This window comes from Nerophis lumbriciformis, linkage group LG17 (assembly GCF_033978685.3).
Source record: "Nerophis lumbriciformis linkage group LG17, RoL_Nlum_v2.1, whole genome shotgun sequence".
Taxonomy (NCBI): Eukaryota; Metazoa; Chordata; class Actinopteri; order Syngnathiformes; family Syngnathidae; genus Nerophis; species Nerophis lumbriciformis.
Genome location: NC_084564.2, coordinates 31338021 through 31364094, shown reverse-complemented (window position 1 = coordinate 31364094; position 26074 = coordinate 31338021). Strand labels below are relative to the sequence as shown.

Sequence of the window (26074 nt, the reverse complement as noted above, 5' to 3'; positions counted from 1 at the left end):
TTGTAACTTTCTGTTTGTAAAATATATCTTTATTAGTATTTATTTAATATAATAACATCATTGTATGATTACGGTTCGGGTTCGGTGAATGTGCATATGAAATTGGTGGGGTTCGGTAGAAAATGGATGGATGGATGGATGAGTTCATCCATCCATCCATCCATTTTCTACCGCTTGTCCCGTTCGGGGTCGCGGGGGTTGCTGGAGCCTATCTCAGCTGCAAATGGGCGGAAGGCGGGGTACACCCTGGACAAGTCGCTATCTCATCGCAGGGCCAACACAGATAGACAGACAACATTCACACTCACATTCACACACTCGGGCCAATTTAGTGTTGCCAATCAACCTATCCCCAGGTGCATGTCTTTTGGTGGTGGGAGGAAGCCGGAGTACCCGGAGGGAACCCACGCAGTCACGGGGAGAACATGCAAACTCCACACAGAAAGATCCCGAGCTCGGGATTGAACTCAGGACTACTCAGGACCTTCGTACTGTGAGTCAGACGCACTAACCCCTCTTCCACCGTGCTGCCCGATATCGCATTTAGTTCCCACTAAAACATTCACATGTTGCACAATGAGATGTAAACATTGGATTATGTGTACATTCCTGTAACTTTCTGTTTGTAAAATATATCTTTATTAGTATTTATTTAATATAATAACATCATTGTATGATTACGGTTCAGGTTCAGTGAATGCTCATATGAAATTGGTGGGGTTCGGTACCTCCAACAAGGTTAAGAACCACTGTTTTAAAGTTAAAAAATTAAAGTACCAATGATAGTCACACACACACACTAGGTGTGGTGAGATTATCCTCTGCATTTGACCCATCCCCATGTTCCACCTGTTGGGAGATGAGGTGAGGTGAGGGGAGCAGTGAGCAGCTGCAGTGGCCACGCCCGGGAATCATTTTGGTGATTTATCCCCCAATTCCAACACTTGATGCTGAGTGCCAAGCAGGGAGTATGATGTGTTTTCATCATGACTCAAACCAGACTGCCAAGTCCTGGACCACGTTAGTCCTGCCCAGGGTCCTCCTTACCGCCCTGCAGGCCGTGCAATAGTGTTCTGCCCAGAAGGCGGGCTGGTGCACACCCAGGTCCCTCCTCCAGCGCAGGTGCCTCATCAGGCGGGCCGGGTCTCGCCAAAGCGTCAGCAGGTAGCCGGCCAGTTCTCCCACCGTGGGGAAGTCGTCCACGTGGATGAAGGCCTCCGGCGGCAGGAAGCGCTCGTAGTTCTTCCGGCCGGGACCCAAAACCACGGGCACGGCGCCGGCCAGGACGGCGTTCCACAGCTTCTCGGTGATGTAATCCGTGTGCTGGGAGTTCTCCAGAGAGAGGTAGAACGTGTAGCGCCTCAACAGGGCGACCACGCTGCCGCTGCCTTCAAGTAAGTCGCGGCCCGCCCTGCCGAACACGTCCACCTGGACGTAATGGCGGAGTTGGTGGTAGAAAAGCACGCGGGCGTGGGACTCCACCCAGTTACTCACCACCCAGGCCACAAGGCGAGGGCGGGAGCTTCTAGAAGGTTCTTGGAGCACGTGCCTCTGGACCCCTCCAGGGACCAGGTAGCCATACGGGAGGAAGATGTCCGAGTCGGCGCGGTAGCTCATGGTGAGGTTGAAGAAGCCCTCCATGCGCCACAGCGCGGGCGTGTGCGTGGGGGACTCGTAGTTCAGCCACACCCACTTCTGCCCCGCGGGTCGAGGTCGTGGGGGCAGCTCGGCGCTGCCGGCGGCGACATCGCGGTGGTGCACCACGACGGCGTCCGCGCGCGGGTAAACGCGCCGGTCGTCTGTCACCACGCAGCCGTCGACGTCGTAAAGCGCCGAACAGTCCGGAAGTTTCCGGTACCGACCGAAGGGATGAGTCCAGATCAGGAGCGTCACCTCCCGCTCGGACCCGGAAACGGCGCGGTGGCTGAGCGGGAGAGGTTCCGGTAAGTGGCGTAAACACACTCCCAGGAGGAGGAGGAAAGCCAGCAGGAAAGAAAGACGGACAAAAACGTCACTTTTGCCCCAAATTGAGCGTCTGGTTGACCGAGCCTTAAGTCCCATGGGTGCCGAACACCCGCAGTTGGAGGAGCAGACGTCGACTGCAAGCTGGTTGGAGTTGTTTTAATGGCGGCCAACCGCACTTTAGCCTCATCTTTCCTTCCTCCTCACACTCTTTTTTTTTTCTTTTGACGTGGCAGCTCTTCCGGGTTCTTTTTACCGGTGAATGAGGCTTTTGTGCTCGGCCTCACAGCCTCTTTTAGACAGCTAGTGGCCCTGCTATGACTTCATATAGTCAAGTACACGACTTCATTCTATCTTTAGGAGGACCATTCTTTCTTACATGGGAGTTTTTGGCCCTGCTGTGACTTCATATAGTTACAATGTCAAGTACACGACGTCTGTCTATCTTTAGGAGGACAATTCCCTCTTATTTGGGAGTTTTTGGCCCTGATATTTAAGTTAAAGTACCAATGATTGTCACGCACACACTATGTGTGGCAAAATGATTCTCTGCATTTGACCCATCACCCTTGATCACCTCCTGGGAGGTGAGGGGAGCAGTGGGCAGCAGCGGTGGCTGCGCCCGGGAATCATTTTGGGTGATTTAACCCCCAATTCTAACCCTTGATGCTGAGTGTCAAGCAGGGAGGTAATGGCTCCCATTTTTATAGTCTTTGGTATGACTCAGCCGGGGTTTGAACTCACAACCTATGACTTCATATGGTCAAGTACACAACGTTATTCTATCTTTAGGAGGACAATTCCTTCTTACTTGGGAGTTTTTGGCCCTGATATGACTTCATATAGTTACAATGTCAAGTACACGACGTTAGTCTATCTTTAGGACAGGGGTGTCAAACGTACGGCCCGAGGGCCGGATCAGGCCCGCTAACAGGTTTTATCCGGCCCGCGGGATGAGTTTTCTAAGTATAAAAATGAGCCGAAATTGTTGAATGAAAGAAACTGCTGTTCTAAATGTGTCCACTGGATCAGTGGTCCCCAACCACCGGGCCGCGGCCCGGTACCGGTCCGTGGATTGTACGGTACCGGGCCGCACAAGAAATAAAATTTAAAAAAATTATTTTGTATTTGTTTTTTGTTTTTATTAAATCAACATAAAAAACACAAGATACACTTACAATTAGTGCACCAACCCCAAAAACCTCCCTCACGCATTTACACTCATTCACACAAAAGGGTTGTTTCATTCTGTTTTTAATATTTCTGGTTCCTACATTATATATCAATATAGATCAATACAGTCTGCAGGGATACAGTCCGTAAGCACGCATGATTGTATTTTTTTTTATGACAAAAAACAAACAAAACAAAAAAACAGTAAAGATATACTATTAACCGCAACAAGTAAGTGTAAAAGAAAACCTCAACAACATTATGATTTGTACATTTTCAGAATGTGCTTGTTTATATTTTTAAACAAAGAAAACAATCTGAAGTTGTCTTTATTTTTAAGTTATCGTGCCGGGATTTTACCAGTTTGGCCCGCTTGGGAGTATGTTTTTCTCCATGTGGCCCCCCCATCTAAAATGAGTTTGACACCCCTGCTTTAGGAGGACAATTCCTTCTTATTTGGGAGTTTTGGGCCCTGATATGACTTCATGTAGTTATAATGTCAAGTACACGACGTTAGTCTATCTTTAGGACAGGGGTGTCAAACGTACGGCCCGAGGGCCGGATCAGGCCCGCCAACAGGTTTTATCCGGCCCACTTGATGAGTTTAAGTATAAAAATGAGCCGACATTTTTGAATGAAAGAAACTGCTGTTCTAAATGTGTCCACTAGATGTCAGATGAGCAATTATTTGATAGGCTCCAGCACCACCCGCAACTACAAAAGGGACAAGCGGTAAAAAATGGATGGATGTGTTTTTGGAGATGATGCTACATATGTAAACAAAATAAACCACGTGATGTTAGTGCACCAGTCGAGAAAAATGAGCAATCTACATAAATAACATCCTGTAATTTGATTTTGACACACTTTTTTTTTATCTTGATAGATTACAAATGAACACCAATGAGTTGACTGATGAACATTATCACATCATTTAATCAGAAAGTATGAATAATGACAAATAAAGATAGAATACTATTAACTACAACATGTAAGTGTAAAAGAAAACCCCAACAACAGTATGATTTGTACATTTTCAGAATGTACTTGTTTATATTGTTAAACAAAGAAAATAATCTGAAGTTGTCTTTATTTTTAAGTTATCGTGCCGGGATTTTACCAGTCCGGCCCGCTTGGGAGTAGATTTTTCTCCATGTGGCCCCCCCATCTAAAATGAGTTTGACACCCCTGCTTTAGGAGGACAATTCCTTCTTACTTGGGAGTTTTTGGCCCTGATATGACTTCATATAGTTACAATGTCAAGTACACGACGTTAGTCTATCTTTAGGACAGGGGTGTCAAACGTACGGGCCGAGGGCCGGATCAGGCACGCCAACAGGTTTTATCCGGCCCACGTGATGAGTTTGTTAAGTATAAAAATGAGCCGAAATGTTTGAATGAAAGAAACTGCTGTTCCAAATGTGTCCACTAGATGTCGCAATAGCAATTATTTGATAGGCTCCAGCACCACCCGCAACCACAAAAGGGACAAGCGGTAAAAATTAGAATGGATGGATGTATTTTTGGAGATGATGCTACATATGTAAACGAAATAAACCACCAGCAAACTACATAAATAACATCCTGTAATTTGATTTTGACACACTTTTTTTTTATCTTGATAGGTTAAAAATTAACACTAATGAGTTGACTGATGAACATTATCACATCATTTAATCAGAAAGTATAAATAATGACAAATAAAGATAGAATACTATCATCCGCAACATGTAAGTGTAAAAAAAACCTCAACAACATTATGATTTGTACATTTTCAGAATGTGCTTGTTTATATTTTTAAACAAAGAAAACAATCTGAAGTTGTCTTTATTTTTAAGTTATCGTGCTGTGATTTTACCAGTTTGGCCCGCTTGGGAGTAGATTTTTCTCCATGTGGCCCCCCATCTAAAATGAGTTTGACACCCCTGCTTTAGGAGGACAATTCCTTCTTACTTGGGAGTTTTTGGCCCTGGCAACACGTTTGCTTGGGCTTTTGTAAAGTTGTAAAAAAATGTTTTTTTAAGTTATAAAAAGTGATGTCATAAATGTTAATACAAAATTACTATAGCTGTGAAATTGAATGAAGAATGTCTAAGATACCGGTGTCAAACTCAAGGCCCGGGGGCCAGATCAGGCCCAACACGTCATTTAATGTGGCCCGTTAAAGCCTGGGAGTGATGTACATACTTCATCTTTCTTACTAAATGTCTTCATTGTTTCCATTTTGTATGTAATACAGGAAATTTAAATTTTAAACTTTGATATACAAACCCCGTTTTCATATGAGTTGGGAAATTGTGTTAGATGTAAATATAAACGGAATACAATGATTTGCAAATCCTTTTCAACCCATATTCAATTGAATGCACTACAAAGACAAGATATTTGATGTTCAAACTCATAAACTTTATTTTTTTTTTGCAAATAATAATTAACTTAGAATTTCATGGCTGCAACACGTGCCAAAGTAGTTGTGAAAGGGCATGTTCACCACTGTGTTACATGGCCTTTCCTTTTAACAACACTCAGTAAACGTTTGAGAACTGAGGAGACACATTTTTCAAGCTTCTCAGGTGGAATTTTTTCCCATTCTTGCTTGATGTACAGCTTAAGTTGTTCAACAGTCCGGGGGTCTCCGTTGTGGTATTTTAGGCTTCATAATGCGCCACACATTTTTAATGGGGGACAGGTCTGGACTACAGACAGGCCAGTCTAGTACCTGCACTCTTTTACTATGAAGCCACGTTGATGTAACACGTGGCTTGGCATTGTCTTGCTGAAATAAGCGGGGGCGTCCATGGTAACGTTGCTTGGATGGCAACATATGTTGCTCCAAAACCTGTATGTACCTTTCAGCATTAATGGTGCCTTCACAGATGTGTAAGTTACCCATATCTTGGGCACTAATACACCCCCATACCATCACAGATGCTGGCTTTTCAACTTTGCGCCTATAGCAATCCGGATGGTTCTTTTCCTCTTTGGTCCGAAGGACACGATGTCCACCGTTTCCAAAAACATTTTGAAATGTGGACTCGTCAGACCACAGAACACTTTTCCACTTTGTATCAGTCCATCTTAGATGAGCTCAGGCCCAGCGAAGCTGACGGCGTTTCTGGGTGTTGTTGATAAACGGTTTTCGCCTTGTATAGGAGAGTTTTAACTTGCACGTACAGATGTAGTGACCAACTGTAGTTACTGACAGTGGGTTTCTGAAGTGTTCCTGAGCCCATGTGGTGATATCCTTTACACACTGATGTCGCTTGTTGATGCAGTCCAGCCTGAGGGATCGAAGGTCACGGGCTTAGCTGCTTACGTGCAGTGATTTCTCCAGATTCTCTGAACCCTTTGATGATATTACGGACCGTTGATGGTGAAATCCCTAAATTCCTTGCAATAGCTGGTTGAGAAAGGTTTTTCTTAAACTGTTCAACAATTTGCTCACGCATTTGTTGACAGAGTGGTGACCCTCACCCCATCCTTGTTTGTGAATGACTGAGCATTTCATGGAATCTACTTTTATACCCAATCATGGCACCCACCTGTTCCCAATTTGCCTGCAAAACCTGTGGGATGTTCCAAATAAGTGTTTGATGAGCATTCCTCAACTATATCAGTATTTATTGCCACCTTTCCCAACTTCTTTGTCACGTGTTGCTGGCATCAAATTCTAAAGTTACGGTAATGATTATTTGCACAAAAAAAAAAGTTTATCAGTTTGAACATCAAATATGTTGTCTTTGTAGCATATTCAACTGAATATGGGTTGAAAATGATTTGCAAATCATTGTATTCCGTTTATATTTACATCTAACACAATTTCCCAACTCATATGGATACGGGGTTTGTAGTTAGCACTTACAATAACCCATCCATCCATTTTCTACCGCTTATTCCCTTTGGGGTCGCGGGGGTCGCTGGAGCCTATCTCAGCTACAATCGGGCAGAAGGCGGGGTACACCCTGGACAAGTCGCGACTTACAATAACAATATTGCTAATACTTGATTAATATTCAGGTCACAGGATGTAAATGGCATATTGTTGGCAGTTTTTGGATGTTTTTTTAGAGGGATTTATGGGCGGAATAGAAATAGAATTTGAAGAAAAAAAAGTTTAGTTCCTCTTCAAAGGCAGGGAGGGTTCTGCACTAATTGTGATATAATCATAAAGATAATAATGATGTATTTTATTTATTTGTATTGATGATTATATGTGTAGCAGCTTTTCTCAGGGGAAATGTAAAAATTTACACATTCATAATTATATTTAATTATATTTAGAATCATGTTTATTATTTACTTTGTATTGAATTTGTTGTTGAACTTTTTTTCCCCCAAAGAAAAACAAGATATGTTCTATGTTAATCCCATCTTTAAAAAGTCAAAAACGTAATTATTGTTTTTACATGTGTTTTAAAAAGCGGGTTTCAACCAAATCCATGCAATAACTTTTGTTTTGTGCATGCAAATAGTGTGTGTTTGTATGAGGCGGCTACGTTTGGGTTTCAGATAAGATGGGGGGCCCTTTAGGAGTCCTGTGTATGGGGGGCCCAAAATTTGCTGGTATGCCCATTGCCCTTTACATTAAAGATGTGGTTTATGGAGGTAGAAAACACTGATTTGTCATGCTCATGCTCAGTATAGTAATTTATTGCAATGTTTTATGTCTCATATTGTACACTCAAAAAATGAAATAAAACCATAGTGAATATTTTATACTCATGATACAATTTTTAAAAACTAATATTTTTTTAATTTTTCAACAGAATCTCATTGCATGAAACCGGAACGTATGATTAATCTTAATCTTGATCTTAGCGCTGCTTTCGATACCGTCGATCATAATATTTTATTAGAGCGTATCAAAACACGTATTGGCATGTCAGACTTAGCCTTGTCGTGGTTTAACTCCTATCTTACTGACAGGATGCAATGCGTCTCCCATAACAATGTGACCTCGGACTATGTTAAGGTAACGTGCGGAGTCCCCCAAGGTTCGGTTCTTGGCCCTGCACTCTTTAGTATTTACATGCTGCCGCTAGGCGACATCATACGCAAATACGGTGTTAGCTTTCATTGCTATGCTGATGACACCCAACTCTACATGCCCCTAAAGCTGACCAACACGCCGGATTGTAGTCAGCTGGAGGCGTGTCTTAATGAAATTAAACAATGGATGTCTGCTAACTTCTTGCAACTCAACACTAAGAAAACGGAAATGCTGATTATCGGTCCTGCTAAACACCGACATTTATTTGATAATACCACCTTAACATTTGACAACCAAACAATTACACAAAGCGACTCAGTAAAGAATCTGGGTATTATCTTCGACCCAACTCTCTCCTTTGAGTCACACATTAAGAGTGTTACTAAAACGGCCTTCTTTCATCTCCGTAATATCGCTAAAATTCGTTCCATTTTGTCCACTAGCGACGCTGAGATCATTATTCATGCGTTCGTTACGTCTCGTCTCGATTACTGTAACGTATTATTTTCGGGTCTCCCTATGTCTAGCATTAAAAAATTACAGTTGGTACAAAATGCGGCTGCTAGACTTTTGACAAGAACAAGAAAGTTTGATCATATTACGCCTATACTGGCTCACCTGCACTGGCTTCCTGTGCACTTAAGATGCGACTTTAAGGTTTTACTACTTACGTATAAAATACTACACGGTCTAGCTCCAGCCTATCTTACCGATTGTATTGTACCATATGTCCCGGCAAAAAATCTGCGTTCAAAGAACTCCGGCTTATTAGTGATTCCCAGAGCCCAAAAAAAGTCTGCGGGCTGTAGAGCGTTTTCTATTCGGGCTCCAACACTATGGAATGCCCTCCCGGTAACAATTAGAGATGCTACCTCAGTAGAAACATTTAAGTCCCATCTTAAAACTCATTTGTATACTCTAGCCTTTGAATAGCCCCCCTTTTTTTTAGACCAGTTGATCTGCCGTTTCTTTTCTTTTCTCCTCTGCTGCCCCCTATCCCTTGTGGAGGGGAAGACACACAGATCCGGTGGCCATGGATGGGGTGCTGGCTGTCCGGGGTCGGGACCCGGGGTGGACCGCTCGCCTGTATATTGGTTGGGAACATCTCTGCGCTGCTGACCCGTCTCCGCTCGGGATGGTTTCCTGCTGACCCCACTGTGGACTGGACTCTTACTGTTATGCTGGATCCACTATGGACTGGACTCTCACAATATTATGTTAGACCCACTCGACATCCATTGCATTCGGTCTCCCTAGAGGGGGGGGGTTACCCACATATGCGGTCCTCTCCAAGGTTTCTCATAGTCATTCACATCGACGTCCCACTGGGGTGAGTTTTTCCTTGCCCTTATGTGGGCTATACCGAGGATGTCGTTGTGGCTTGTGCAGCCCTTTGAGACACTTGTGATTTAGGGCTATATAAATAAACATTGATTGATTGATTGATTGATTAAGATTTATCATGATCATTTTTTTTAGTTAACATTTCCAATGAATAAATATACACCCAAAACGTATTTCTTTATTTTTTTAAATATTTTTTTGTAACGGTAATCTTTTAATAGGTTGTATTTTTTTGTATAAATATATTATTTTATTAGTTATGATTAATACATGTACACATACATAGATTTTTTTATTTATTTTTTTAAATATATAATACAAATACATATACAAATACAACTATACTACTACAAATACTACAAAAAATATCTCACTCAATGAAGTCATATTGGATCATTTAATTAGTCATTTTAATTGTATATGTAAAAATTAGACAACATTATCAATATATATTTTTTATAAAGATAGTAATTTGTTAGATTTGTTTTTATAATAATCCATTTAATATACAACACATGTTCTTTATAGGGCTAATATTAAGAATAATATTTCCATCCATCTATCCATTTTCTACCGCTTGTCCCTCTTGGGGTGGCACTCTCCGAATTGCGCCATGTTCAGTCATTAAATTATGCATTTCAAATACTATAAATTTATATATTCATCATTATTGTAAACATGAAAATGTATACATATTTAAACTGTTCATTTTATTAACTTAAAATAAATTAATTGTACACGCCTTACTTAATAATTGTATGATTTTAGTGATAACTATATTGATTATAAATTCACATAAAGAAGTTATCAAACACATAATTTAGACTTGGACTAAGACGAACTTTATTGATCCACAAGTTACAAAGGTTGGAAAAGGTAAGGATGGAAAGGATAATGCAGGTATAAAGTAGGCTAAAAATGTATTGTAGTAGCAATATAAAATATAACATATATGTAATATGTATATATCATATATACAGTATATAATATATACTGACATATTATTATAATATATTTAACTAATTAAACTAACTTTGTACAATCATCTCTGCACATCTAGTAAAATTGATAGAAAGAGTTTTTAATACTACTATCCTAACACTAGGTGTCTCTATACACAAGCTTAAACTGAAGCACTGTTAATATGGAGCAACTTTGAACTGTGGTCTAATGACTTTTGGGAAAATTGTTTAGGGGCTATACATGCATATATATTTTTTTGTCAATGCAGATGATTCAGAGTTTTACATTAAGCACTTGAACTGTCCATCGTTTTATTCTGTGCAGAAACACCCCAACAAAGGTCTTGGTTTTGAACTTAACTAGAAGTTTCATACACTGCGTGTGCAAAAACGATAAAGCAGCTGTGTTAGAAGGCAGGAAAAACACACTGTGTGGCTCGGACAACATTATTCCCTCAATCCCTCCCCTCCAGGGTTTGCCTTAAATCCTGGATGGAAGCGGAAAACCTGGCAGAGCAGGAGGAGGAGATGAGGCGAGATGTTCCTCCACTGGGTCCTCCTCCTTCCTGTGTCATCCATTCACCTTTCTTCACTGTGTGGCAGTACAAATAGAAGAGAGAAAAAAGACCTCTGCGTGTCTCTGCATGTGTGTGAGGATGAGGCCGGGGTTTTGTATTCTTTCTGCATTATTTATCCTTTCCCTTTCAGCCCAACCATTCTATTTTCAGCCGATTCTTCATCTGACGTCCTGCCCTGGAGGGGGTTATCTGGGGTTGGCCCGAGACACAACAGCGCCATATTATAAACACATGTACGTCTCGCCCACAGGAATAGCGGAGGTTAGCGTGGTCTGGAAGTGATGTGTAAAAGGGTTTGTGGTCTGCTTTCATTTCTGTCTGCTTTTGTGCAGTTGGAGGAAATGCATACAGTGCAGTCGTTCAAAGTGCTTGACATTTTTATTTGCTTGTTTTCCTAGATGTGTCGTGGTCGTCAAAAGTAGTTGTTGAGCAGTGTACCTGCGTGTGAGCCCCTAGTCTACAACCGGGCCCCCAGGTAATCACTCATCTTCCATATTGATTTTCTCTTTTTGCACTCTCTGGGGACGGGATGTCTCAATTGGTCCCGCTTGGTGTGAGCGATAGAGAAACAGATAGAAGATGAGCGAGGAGAAAAAAAAAGGCGGGAGGAGGGGATGAGAAGCGCTCGCTCCCTGATCACAGAGGCCCTCGCCGACCCCTGACCTTGATCGTGACCTCAGAGGTTACGGCAAAGGTCAGGGGTTGTGTGAAAGTGCCACCGAGGCGATTCACTCCACTGCCGGGGTGATGATGATCTTATGCAGCCGTCCCGGCCTGTCTGACATGATCAGTGTTGCTCTCCGCCCGCGGGCCCCCGAGGGCCACACATCCATCTCTGACCCGGCCACACAAGGCCCACTAAAAGCACCTTACAGGCAATGAGGAGTCAATGAGTGCCAAGCAGAATGGCACACAAAAAGCAAGAGTGGTATAGAGGACAGAAAGGTTTGTATAATGATGACAACACAGCTGAGGTCTACTATCAGTGTATATATTTACTAGGGCTGATAAAAATAACCAGTTAACTCATGTGATTAATCACAAAAAAATGATCGCATCATTCCTGTATATAAGCAGATTAATCACGCAAGTTATTTTGATCTTCAAGGTCTACTATCCGTGTGTATGTATGTGTATGTATATATATATACAGTATATATATATATATATATATATATATATATATATATATATATATATACTTATAGTGCTGTCAAAAATAATGAGTTAACTCATGTGATTAATCACTAAAAAGGTTGCATTAATCATGTATAAATGTAGATTAATCACACAATTTATTTTGATCTACAAGGTCTACTATCCGTGTATATATATAGTCCTGTAAAAAATAATGAGTTAATTCATGTGATTAATCACCAAAAAGGTTGCATTAATCATGTATAAATGTAGATTAAACACGCAATTTATTTTGATCTACAAGGTCTACTCTACAAGGTCTACTATCAGTGTATAGTGCTGTCAAAAATAATGAGTTAACTCATGTGATTAATCACCAAAAAGGTTGCATTAATCATGTATAAATGCAGATTAATTACTGAATTTATTTTGATCTACAAGGTCTACTATCCGTATACTTATAGTGCTGTCAAAAATAATGAGTTAACTCATGTGATTAATCACTAAAAAGGTTGCATTAATCATGTATAAATGTAGATTAATTACGGAATTTACTTTGATCTACATGGTCGACTATCAGTGTATATATTTACTAGATCTGTCAAAAATAACCAGTGATTATGTGATTAATCACAAAAAATGATCGCATTAATCCTGTATATATGCATATTAATCACACAATTTATTTTGATCTACAAGGTCTACTATCCGTGTATATATATAGTCCTGTAAAAAATAATGAGTTAACTCATGTGATTAATCACCAAAAAGGTTGCATTAATCATGTATAAATGCAGATTAAACACGCAATTTATTTTGATCTACAAGGTCTACTCTACAAGGTCTACTATCAGTGTATAGTGCTGTCAAAAATAATGAGTTAACTCATGTGATTAATCACCAAAAAGGTTGCGTTAATCGTGTATAAATGCAGATTAATCACGCAATTTATTTTGATCTACAAGGTCTACTATCCGTATATATATATAGTGCTGTCAAAAATAATGAGTTAACTCATGTGATTAATCACTAAAAAGGTTGCATTAATCATGTATGAATGCAGATTAATTACGGAATTTATTTTGGTCTACAAGGTCGACTATCAGTGTATATATTTACTAGAGCTGTCAAAAATAACCAGTGATTATGTGATTAATCACAAAAAATTATCGCATTAATCCTGTATATATGCATATTAATCACGCAATTTATTTTGATATACAAGGTCTACTATCCGTGTATATATATATATAGTCCTGTCAAAAATAATGAGTTAACTCATGTGATTAATCACCAAAAACCTTGCATTAATCATGTATAAATGCAGATTAAACACGCAATGTATTTTGATCTACAAGGTCTACTCTACAAGGTCTACTATCAGTGTATAGTGCTGTCAAAAATAATGAGTTAACTCATGTGATTAATCACCAAAAAGGTTGCATTAATCATGTATAAATGCAGATTAATCACGCAATTTATTTTGATCTACAAGGTCTACTATCCGTATATATATAGTGCTGTCAAAAATAATGAGTTAACTCATGTGATTAATCACTAAAAAGGTTGCATTAATTGGCGTGGTTTGTTTTCCCCGAATGCAAAGGAAAGTTGGCGCAGGCAAGGCGTGAATGTAAGTACATATTTATTTATAACACTAACAAACTACAAAAAAAGGAAGTAAACAAAAAGCGCGCACAATGACGGAGAACAAACTTGACTAATGAAACAAAATTTGCACAAAGGCAGAAACTATAAACAATAAACAAAAACTTACTTGGCATGGAACCATGGTAGCATGAAGACAAACAGAGGTAGCAGGGGTGTCAGAAGTAGCATGGTATGATAGGATAATGTCACCAGGACGATCAGCAGAAATAGACAGGTTTAAATAGCAGTGACATGATTAGTGACAGGTGTGCGAGTGCAAAGCGTGAGACAGGTGCGTGACATGACAGGTGAAAACTAATGGGTTGCTATGGTGACAAAACAAACACGAGTGCACAAAGAGACCAAAAACAAAACCGAACATGACTAAAACAAAAACATGATCAACAGACATGACAACAAGGTCTACTATCCGTATATATATATAATCCTGTCAAAAATAATGAGTTAACTCATGTGATTAATCAACAAAAAGGTTGCATTAATCATGTATAAATGCAGATGAATCACCCAATTTATTTTGATCTACGAGGTCTAATATCAGTGTATATATTTACTAGGGCTCTCAAAAATAACCAATTAACTCATGTGATTAATCACAAACAATTATCGCATTAATCCTATATATATGCATATTAATCAAATTATTTTGATCTACAAGGTCTACTCTACAAGGCCTACTATCCGTATATATATAGTGTTGTCAACATTTTTGAGGTTACTCATGTGATTAATCACCAAAAAGGTTGCATTAATCATGTATAAATGCAGATTAAACACGCAATTTATTTTGATCTACAAGGTCTACTATCCGTGTATATATTTACGAGGGCTGTCAAAAATAACCAGTAAACTCATGTGATTACTCACCAAAAAATGATCGCAATAATCATGTAGAGACGCAGATTAATCATGTATTTTTTATTTTTAACGCACATGCTTATTTTTTACTTTATCTGCTATTACCATGAGTGGTGTAACAGAACACATTTGTTTGAAAATTGTCAACATTTTTCACAATTACAAAATGTATGCAATATTTCAAGTTTTTTTTTTTTTTTTTACCAGCCCGACTAAAATGATTGGTGTTTAGGGCGGTCACTCACCTGGTCTCGTCAACACGTACGCACAGGAACTGCGTGCACACATACAAAAGTAGTCAGAATCAGAGAATCAGAATCAGCTTTATTGTCATTACGCAAGGTAACGAGATTGAGGCCATTCCATACAGTGCGATGTGTGCATGCTAGAAAAACAATGTGCAAATATATAAAAATATAAAAAATGTAGAAGTGCAATGAATATGGTGTGAAATGAATATATACATGAAAAAAAACAAAAACAAAAAGTCAAAGAGAAGCAACAAACAATTTGCAGTCATGTTGTTGTTATGATACAATATACATTTAATGACAACTAACGCTAGCTATCATTACGTCATTCCCTAGGAAAAGCTGTGAGAGGGCGGGATATATTGTGTACCGGTAAAATACATTGGAAAGTTGGCGCCCTCTAGACATCTGTGTAAATATTGCAAACCGACCCTTTAATCATGATTAATCCAAATTAAAAAATGTGATTAATATGATTTAAAAAAATACTCGTTTGACAGGATTAATATTTACTGTCGTTTAAACTCTTGCTTCCATTTTGGATAAGTCTTACTAGTTCCACAATAGTGAATTGAAAGTTTGTTGGCCAAAAGTTAGTCTTACTGCTGAAATTCACTTTTTGTAAGCCCTACTGGCAACACGCCATTTTGTGTCTTCAACAGATCGTGTCGCTCGAAGAATTCTGTCCACTTTTCACTAGAGATGTCGGCCGATAAATGCTTTAAAATGTAATATCGGAAATTATCTGTATCGTTTTTTTTATTATCGGTATCGTTTTGTTTTTTTATTTTTTATTTTTTATTAAGTCAACATAAAAAACACAAGATGCACTTACAATTAGTGCACCAACCCAAAAAACCTCCCTCCCCATTTACACTCATTCACACAAAAGTGTTGTTTCTTTCTGTTATTAATATTCTGGTTCCTACATTATATATCAATATATATCAATACAGTCTGCAAGGGATACAGTCCGTAAGCACACATGATTGTGCGTGCTGCTGGTCCACTAATAGTACTAACCTTTAACAGTTAATTTTACTCATTTTCATTAATTACTAGTTTCTATGTAACTGTTTTTATATTGTTTTACTTTATTTGTATTCAATAAAATGTTTTTAATCTATTTATCTTATTTTATTATTTTTTTTAAAAAGGACCTTATCTTCACCATACCTGGTTGTCCAAATTAGGCATAATAATGTGTTAGTTCCACGACTGTATATATTGGTATCGGTAATTAAGAGTTGGACAATATCGGAATATCGGATATCGGCAAAAAGCCATTATCGGACATGCCTACTTTTTACACATAGTGCACACTGTAACGCTGCACCAACTAAATGGATGCCACGTATCACAGACAACAACGTAACATGTAGGAGCCAGACACAAGGACAACATTAGCTACAATGTTAACATCACAGTCAAATTTTAACAGCCACATCCTGCTAGGTTCCATCCCCGAACGGGACAAGCGGTAGAAAATGGATGGATGGATGAATGGATCCTGCTAGGTTAGCTGGTTCGCAATTTTTTTAAACCGACATACTCCAGGCTTTATTTACAGATGGGTAGAGAGACCTACTTAAAAAAAAAAAAAAAAAAATTATAAATCTGTCATCCGTAAACTATCTTCACTCCTGTTACATCATCTACATCAGGGGTGCACACACTTCTTCTGCAGGCCAGCTATTTTTCAATGGACCAAGTGGAGGGGATCTACCTCATTCATATATATAATTTATTATGATTAATTTATGAAAGAGACTTTTTTGTTAACAAGTTAAATGTGTTTAATGATTATACAAGCATGTTTAACATTCCTTTCTTTCATGAAGACAAGAATATAAGTTGGTATGATTGTGATGACTTGCATTTAGAGATGTCCGATAATATCGGCCGATAAATGCGTTAAAATGTAATATCGGAAATTATCAGTATCGTTTTTTTAATTATCGGTATCGTTTTTTTTTTGGTTTTTTTTAAATCAACATAAAAAACACAAGATACACTTACAATTAGTGCACCAACCAAAAAAACCTCCTTCCCCCATTCACACTCATTCACACAAAAGGGTTGTTTCTTTCTGTTATTAATATTCTGGTTCCTACATTATATATCAATATATATCAATACAGTCTGCAAGGGATACAGTCCGTAAGCACACATGATTGTGCGTGCTGCTAGTCCACTAATAGTACTAACGTTTAACAGTTAATTTTACAAATTTTCATTAATTACTAGTTTCCATGTAACTGTTTTTATATTGTTTTACTTTCTTTTTTATTCAAGAATTTTTTTTAAATTTATTCATCTTATTTTATTTTATTAATTTTTTAAAAAGTACCTTATCTTCACCATACCTGGTTGTCCAAATTAGGCATAATAATGTGTTAATTCCACGACTGTATATATCGGTTGATATCGGTATCGGTAATTAAAGAGTTGGACAATATCGGAATATCGGATATCGGCAAAAAGCCATTATCGGACATCAGACAGTAGTGATGATAACCTCCACATTTTCAAATGAAGGAGAAAAGAAGTCCTCCTTTCTGTCCAATACCACATCAATCATCAATCAATCAATCAAAGTTTACTTATATAGCCCTAAATCACGAGTGTCTCAAAGGGCTGCACAAGCACACAACGACATCCTCAGCTCAGATCCCACATCAGGGCAAGGAAAAACTCAAGCCAATGGGATGACAATGAGAAACCTTGGGGGGATCGCAGATGTGGGGACCCCCCCTGGGCGACTGGTGCAATGGGCGTCGAGTGGATCTAGTTAATAGTGTGAGAGTCCAGTCCATAGTGGATCTAACATAATAGTGTGAGAGTCCAGTCCATAGTGGATCTAACATAATAGTGTGAGAGTCCAGTCCATAGTGGATCTAACATAATAGTGTGAGAGTCCAGTCCATAGTGGATCTAACACAGACCCGGACATTCTGCGGCCCGCGGGCCTTTGTACGTCGCGTGAGTCCAATCATAAATTACAAAATACATTTTAAAAAGTATCTATCTCGAGTGTGCAATACAACGGTGCTGCTTTTGTTTTGAAATGCGTTATTTTTATTACTTCCGTGTGGACGTATGCTCGTGCACGATTGTGAGTGAATGTGAACAGCTGCAATCACAAATTACAAAATACATTTTAAAAAAACATCTATGTCGTGCGTGCAATACAATTGTGCTGCTTTTATTTTGAAAAGTGTTATTTATGGGCGTATGTCCGTGTGTAACCTGTGAGTGAAGGTCCACAGTGACATGATGCCCGGTTATCCCCGAGACGCTAAAAAAAGAAAAGTTGATGATGAATGGCGTGTTTTCAACAAGACATGGACTGCCAAGTATTTCTTTACAGAATTTAAAGGTAAAGCCGTGTGCTTAATTTGTGGTACACAGGTTGCTGTGTTTAAAGAATATAGTGTAATGACCTGCTGAAGTTGATGTTGTGTTCTTGAGTTGCGGAAATGAGGAGTGAGGATAGACGTGCGTGTGAAAGGAAGGAGATAAGTTGAGCTGTGTTAGTATAGGTTGCTCAATAAAAGTTTAAAAAGAGCGTCAGACTTGGTGTGCACTTCTTCTGGACGCTACAATTGGTGTCAGAAGTAAAACTTTGCGCATACTGCCGCTGCTTGTGTGCTCAGCCTGCTACGTCATCGGGAGGTACGTGCCACGATGTTTCCTGGCGACTTTGTCAAGATTGAACGGGAGGGGAAGGACACTGAGTGGGGACTTAAGGTGCTGGCAGTGACTGCAGATGTCTGTGTGAATCCCGGACGTGAGCTCGTCGCAAAGAGAGAGAGAGAGGGAGGAAGGAGAGAGGCAGCGTCGACAGGTGCAGCGCGCGCTGCTTGGCATGGGTGAATTCCGCCCACAATGATGACTCCCAGGTTTGATGGCAACGCGAACTGGGAGGCATTTCATCCCACTTCTGACACCAAATGTAGCGTCCAGAAGAAGTGCACACCAAGTCTGACACTCTTTTTAAACTTTTATTGAGCAACCTATACTAACACAGCTCAACTTATCTCGTTCTTTCCACACGCACGTCTATCCTCACTCCTCATTTCCGCAACAGCAACGCTTCCTCCTTCTTCGCCAATCACCTTACAGGCGTGATACGTTCACAACAAAGAGGATGCAGGATAAAGTGACAGAAATTGAAATTTTTGCATTGTATTATACATCAGGAAGTGTTGTGTAAGAAAGTGTTAAAAATAAAACCATCAAAAGCCATCTGCTTTTGTATAAAGATAAGTTAGGTTAAATGAAAATATTATTATTATTATTATTTATCTTACGGTATATCAAAAATAATTTAAGCCAAATTTAATTGAAATATTGTCGGTGTGGCCCTCCAGCAGTGCTCGGGTTGCTCATGTGGCCCCCGGTAAAAATTAATTGCCCACCCCTGATCTAACATAATATTGTGAGAGTCCAGTCCATAGTGGATCTAACATAATATCGTGAGAGTCCAGTCCATAGTGAATCTAACATAATAGTGTGAGAGTCCAGTCCATAGTGGATCTAGCATAATAGTGTGAGAGTCCAGTCCATAGTGGATCTAGCATAATAGTGTGAGAGTCCAGTCCATAGTGGATCTAGCATAATAGTGTGAGAGTCCAGTCCATAGTGAATCTAACATAATAGTGTGAGAGTCCAGTCCATAGTGGATCTAACATAATAGTGTGAGAGTCCAGTCCATAGTGGTCCAGTCCATAGTGAATCTAACATAATAGTGTGAGAGTCCAGTCCATAGTGGATCTAACATATTAGTGTGAGAGTCCAGTCCATAGTGAATCTAACATAATAGTGTGAGAGTCCAGTCCATAGTGGATCTAGCATAATAGTGTGAGAGTCCAGTCCATAGTGGATCTAACAATAGTGTGAGAGTCCAGTCCATAGTGGATCTAACATAATAGTGTGAGAGTCCAGTCCATAGTGGATCTAGCATAATAGTGTGAGAATCCAGTCCATAGTGGATCTAACATAATAGTGTGAGAGTCCAGTCCATAGTGGATCTAACATAATAGTGTGAGAGTCCAGTCCATAGTGGATCTAACATAATAGTGTGAGAGTCCAGTCCATAGTGGATCTAACATAATAGTCTGAGAGTCCAGTCCATAGTGGATCTAACATAATAGTGTGAGAGTCCAGGCAGCAGCCAGCGTCATCTCACAAGACCCTCGGGTGCCGTGCATTTCAATCAAGTGACCAAAGTGAGTGAAGATTGATGATCGCTCATTTTTAGGTCTATTTATTTATTTGATCAATTATGAATATGAATAAATAGTCCAAATAAATGCAGTTTAAAATGTATGCTTATTGAACTGGAATAGAACGTGCTTGTTCTAACTCTTACTAACTGAAACCTGACCTTGGACTGCATGCTGCTTTTAGTGAGATAGCAGTCTACCCTCCCATTTTTCTCCTTTTAACATTGTGCCTTTTAAAAGCCTGCCTCATTATCCACTGTGTAAACAAGTCAAAGGGAGCTAGTAAAGCTGTCAAATCAATGCTCATACTAAAACTTGCTCTTTTTTTTACCCCTGGTGTTGGTGCAAGACGTGTTAAACGTGTTGCAGGATCATAATCATTTGTACTTGGATTGATAACTCAGAGCCTGACTTGTTCTGACTTGACTGAACCCCGCTACCCCCATAGTCCCCCCTGCTGCTTCAAAGCGGAGCAGTCAGAGCCGAGTAAAGCTCCAGCCTCCTTATGAGAGATGATGTGTGCTGGAATGCAGACTGTCTGGAATAAGAACACAGAGCTCACTAAATATTGTTCATGATGTTGAAGGCTTATTGATAGAATGGACATTTGATTGTGTTTGTATTGTTTTATGATATGCACCAACGTTTGTCATTACTCAACTTCTGATTTGTTCCTTTTTTGACAAATATTTCCCCAAAGGAAATTATATGTACCACGTTAAAAGTATATGAGAAAGGGAAAAGGAAAAAAGTTTGGTATATTGCACAACACATTAGAACTGATGTTGTAATAGCTGTAAGGATTAAGCTGCTGGATCAGCATTGATACTGTACTCAAATGTAACATGCATCTTATTTTTTAAAGCAACACAAAGTAACTTTTCAACCTTCATAAGATATTTTCATAACTTGTGGGATGATGCAACCGGTTAAAAGACACCTCTGTCTTAATAATAATAATAATAACTGGGATTTATATAGCGCTTTTCTAAGTACCCAAAGTCGCTTTACATGTAGAACCCATCAATCATTCACAGCTGGTGGTGGTAAGCTACTTTCATAGCCACAGCTGCCCTGGGGTAGACTGACGGAAGCGTGGCTGCAATTTGCGCCAACAGCCCCTCCGACCACCACCTATCATTCATCATTCAATTCACCGGTGTGAGTGGCACCGGGGGCAAAGGGTGAAGTGTCCCGCCCAAGGACACAACGGCAGCGATTTTTTTGGATGGTAAGAGGCGGGGAGCGAACCTGCAACCCTCAGGTTTCTGGCACGGTTGCTCTACCCACTTCGCCATGCCGCCCCATGGTCTGAGGGGGTCTGTAGCGCTTTTACTGGCACTTAGTTACATTGAGGAGGGTGGCAGGAACCCTGCCACTCAAAAAACTACAAATGTGCTGACTTGCTTTACGGCATACGTCACTCCCCCTTTCCCCATTCGTTAAAAAGACGGAAGTCAATGCGAAGGCCTATGTGCCGCCAGAAAACAAGGAAGAATGCCTACGTGCAATTACTGCTATCATGGCCGAAGCTCTAAAACACAGGTGTCAAACTCAAGGCCCAGGGGCCAGATCTGGCCCACCACATCAATTTATGTGGCCCCCTCAAAGCGTGGAAATAATGTGTGTAGATAAAGTACCTTATCTTTTCTTAATAAACGTATTACAAAAATAAATGTACTGCATACAATTACATATATTTACACTTGAATCATCTATAATAATAATAATAAAACAAAATATTATATCATCATACATTTCAAAACAATGTTTTTGTTCAAATAAAGATAAATATTTAAATATCTGCTTAACTTATGATTTCAATCCAACAAATTGTTCATGCAAACATTTTTTACAGTATAATCCACTTTCAATATAGAGTAATAATACACTATAAAACACAACAACCGTAGATTTTACAGTAGAAAAAACTTGCATGAATTTTTATGTAAAAAAAAACAGTGGTACAGTTTTTTCATTCCATTTAATTTAATTCCATGTATTTATTTATTCTATACGCTGTAAAAAATATAAAATAAACCTCAGAATATTAAGGTAAAATTGTGGCGACTGAGCGACTAAAGATGTGGTTTTGCACAGCGTATGTTAAAAAAGACAGATAATTATACACATGTTTTATATATACATTTATATTCATACTGTATACTATTCACTTGTAAAAATGGCCCTCTGAGGGCAACCATAACTGTGATGTGGCCCTCAATGAAAACCAGTTAGACACTCCTGCTCTAAAACAACCAAAGAAACGAAAAGTTTTGTCTGAGGAGACAAAAAGGACAGTCAGGATCAACATTGCCCTGGCTTTTACTCGCTGGCGTCAGCTCAAAGACGAGATTTCAGCCGAAGCTGCCTTGGCTGTGTACTTAGTAAGTACATATAAAAGTTCAAATCAAAACAATAATGCTAATGTTAGATATCGGAAATAAATAGTCACCAGTTTAATAGTTCGCAGATCCACACTACTTCCTAAGAAAAAACTCTGCCGCCAGTCTTTCTTTGCTCCGGACCTGCATCCGTCCCGATACATTCTTGGTAGCAGCGTCATGGTTGTAGCGCAATCCAAGATCATTTCTTGATAGTGTCTGCTATTTAACATCAGCATAGCTAGTAGACGTAATATTTGTGACAATATTACAGAGGACATCATGTCAGTATGACGCTTTATGTGCTAGTCATCATGGCATACTTGCCAACCTTGAGACCTCCAAACTCGGGAGATTTGGAGGGACGGGGGGTCGGGGTGAGGTGGTCGGGGTTAAGGGGGAGGGGTATATTCATAGCTAGAATTCACTTAAATTCAAGTATTTATTATGTATATAAATAAAATAAATACTTGACTTTCAGTGAATTCTAGCTATATATAAATATGTATTTTATTATATATATATATATATATATATATATATATATATATATATATATAAAATTTAAATAAATACTTGAATTTCTGTGTTCATTTATTGACACATATATAAACACATAACACTCCTCTCTACTCATTGTTGTATTTGAAAGTGCAATGCTTTGCAGCCAGTAGCACAGCCTTTGAAGGAGCATAGGTATGTGCAGTGTAATATTCTGGGTTGGAGTCAATAACCAGGCGAGGTGATGAAGTTATGTCTCTTTACTTCATACTTCAGAACCGACTCCCACACTTGCCGTCAGGGTGCGCAATACAACGTAAACCGTTGGCCAACCAAAAAGTAACCACAGAACACTATAGTGATTTTCGGGAGAGGCACTGAAATTCGGGAGTCTCCCGGAAAATTTGGGAGGGTTGGCAAGTATGCATCATGGGAATTGTGGTCTTCCTCTGGCAAAACACTACTGCTTTGGTCCACTGGCACCACCAAAATCAACCAAAACTGAAAGTTCATAAGTGGGGCTTTAAAGGTTGCCTACAGCCACAGCTAACCCAACGGTTATTTGCTTTTGTAGACCACACACTTGATTATTAACTGCAGTTTATTGAATAGAGGTATTAACTGGATAATTTAAAGTCAGAAGGAGAACCAGTATGTACAGTAAGGTAGTTATTAATACACTGCCAATAAAACATTACGGGTTCTAAGGATCGCTGATATTTAAAGAAACGTCAGTACAAATGTTAAAAAAAAAAAAAGTTACCGTAATAGCAGTATACAGTAGTACCTCAATTTCTGGCTTTAATTGGTTCTGTGACAGAGCTCTGAACTCAAAACACCTGTATCTAAAATCAACAACACCCATTAAAATCAATTTACTTGGTGCTTGGTCCGCTCCCAAAACATCACAATTTTGAAACGTAGCATGCCTTTTAAAAAAGAAAAACTAACTTTTAGATTAGAAATATTGTAAAAAAAAATGTAGTACAAAGAACTAGAGTAGGTTTATGAAGTAATATCGTAATAGTGTACAGAATTTACCTTGGAAAGTGGACTCCTTCGAGCTTCTTCTCCAAACACACGATCAGCTGCTTTTCCATATTTTTATGCATAAACATCCTCCGTTTAGAAATAATTTGAACATTTTTGGATGGTGTTAACTAATTCTGCTTCAGTATGGTACAGACTAGGGATGTCCGATAATGGCTTTTTGCCGATATCCGATATTCCGATATTGTCTAACTCTTTAATTACCGATACCGATATCAACCGATATATACAGTCGTGGAATTAACACATTATTATGCCGAATTTGGATAAGGTACTTTTAAAAAAAATTACTAAAATAAATAAGATAAATACATTTTTTTTAAATTCTTGAATAAAGAAGAAAGTAAAACAATATAAAAACAGTTACATAGAAACTAGTAATTAATGAAAATTAGTAAAATTAACTGTTAAAGGTTAGTACTATTAGTGGACCAGCAGCACGCACAATTGTGTGCTTACGGACTGTATCCCTTGCAGACTGTATTGATATATATTGATATATAATGTAGGAACCAGAATATTAATAACAGAAAGAAACAACCCTTTTGTGTGAATGAGTGTAAATGGGGGAGGAAGGTTTTTTGGGTTGGTGCACTAGTTGTAAGTCTATCTTGTGTTTTTTATGTTGATTTAATAAAAAAAAATAAAAAAAACGATAATAAAAAAAACGATACCGATAATTTCCGATATTAAATTTTCACGCATTTATCGGTCGATATTATCGGACATCTCTAGTACAGACTCGCACTGATACGCTCGAATTGCTTCACCAATTTGACGATATGGTTTTGATTATTTATTTCTTTAATTCAATGAATATATTCCACTTATGAGCATTGTTCTTTACAGTCACTTTCTTCCTTCTCATTGTTGGAAAAATAAACTCATGTCGATCTCTAGCTATAAGCTAATGCAAGCGAGTAAGAGCAGATGTTTTGGGTGGATCTTACAGCGTTCACTGCTAGGCCAACTAATGGCGGTGATGCTTGTAACCCAAATTCTTGCATGGATCTTAAAGCACAACAATTAGCTGAGAGACAGCTCTTCTCAAAACACTCCCAAGTGGCTGGTACCCCTGTGGTGCTCATTAAGAAGGCGTGGTGTAATAGGCCAGTGGAGAGATGGAGAATTATAGAAGGCGATCGCGCTTTCACATTTTTAGCTGTCGTAAAAAGAAGTTAACTGTAGTAACCATTACTTACTGTTAACTTTTGATTACCTGGGAGGAGAGTCTTCTCACATTCAAACTATAAACAACATCCCGTTCCGTTCTTGGTCTCTTATCGTTCAATCAATCAAAGTTTACTGATATAGCCCTTAATCACACATGTCTCAAAGGGCTGCACAAGCCACAACGGCATCCTCGGCTCAGATCACACATCAGGGCAAGAAAAAAAGTCAACCCAATGGGAACAACTTGATGATGAACAGATGTGGGTGACCGGTGTTGGGGACGGCGTGGCGAAGTTGGGAGAGTGGCCGTGCCAGCAACCTGAGGGTTCCTGGTTCAATCCCTACCTTCTACCATCCTAGTCACGTCCGTTGTGTCCTTGAGCAAGACACTTCACCTTTGCTCCTGATGGGCCTGGTTAGCGCTGTGCATGGCAGCTCCCGCCATCAGTGTGTGAATGTGTGTGTGTGAATGGGTGAATGTGGAAATAGTGTCAAAGTGCTTTGAGTTCCTTAAAAAAAGGTAGAAAAGCGCTATACAAGCATTTACCATTTTAAAAAGCAGTTTTACATAAACAAACAGTTTTACATTCATAAATTGACAATTTTACAGACCAAAAGGGTTTAGGCTGAAGTTGAGCACTTATTTCGCCTAACCCTATAAACCAGCGGTCCCCAACCTTGGTATTTTTATTTTTTTAATATTTTTTTTTTGTCATAAAAAAATACAATCATGTGTGCTTACAGACTGTATCTCTGCAGACTGTATTGATATATATTGATATACTATATATATATATATATATAATATATAT

At 39.1% G+C, this 26074-nt stretch overlaps 1 protein-coding gene and 1 long non-coding RNA gene across 2 annotated transcripts in view; one reads left to right on the top strand and one right to left on the bottom strand.

Moving 5' to 3' along the window:
- Nucleotides 1-519: 519 nt before the first annotated feature.
- Nucleotides 520-2290, bottom strand: LOC133614270 (alpha-(1,3)-fucosyltransferase 4-like). The gene has a single exon (XM_061972113.1). It carries the CDS (start codon nt 2059-2061, stop codon nt 985-987), a length of 1077 nt encoding a protein of 358 aa, XP_061828097.1. The 5' UTR covers nt 2062-2290; the 3' UTR covers nt 520-984.
- Nucleotides 2291-11158: 8868 nt separating this feature from the next.
- The window catches only part of LOC133614808 (uncharacterized), a 30330-nt gene continuing 15414 nt past the window's right edge, over nt 11159-26074 (top strand). The window contains exons 1-2 of the long non-coding RNA XR_009816629.1: nt 11159-11242; nt 11408-11484. This is a non-coding gene — a long non-coding RNA (uncharacterized lncRNA). The remainder of the gene's footprint in view (nt 11243-11407; nt 11485-26074) is intronic.

What these genes read in the sequence shown, in the direction of transcription:
- LOC133614270 (XM_061972113.1), bottom strand. Translation starts at nt 2,061, where the DNA reads ATGGGACTTAAGGCTCGGTCAACCAGACGCTCAATTTGGGGCAAAAGT.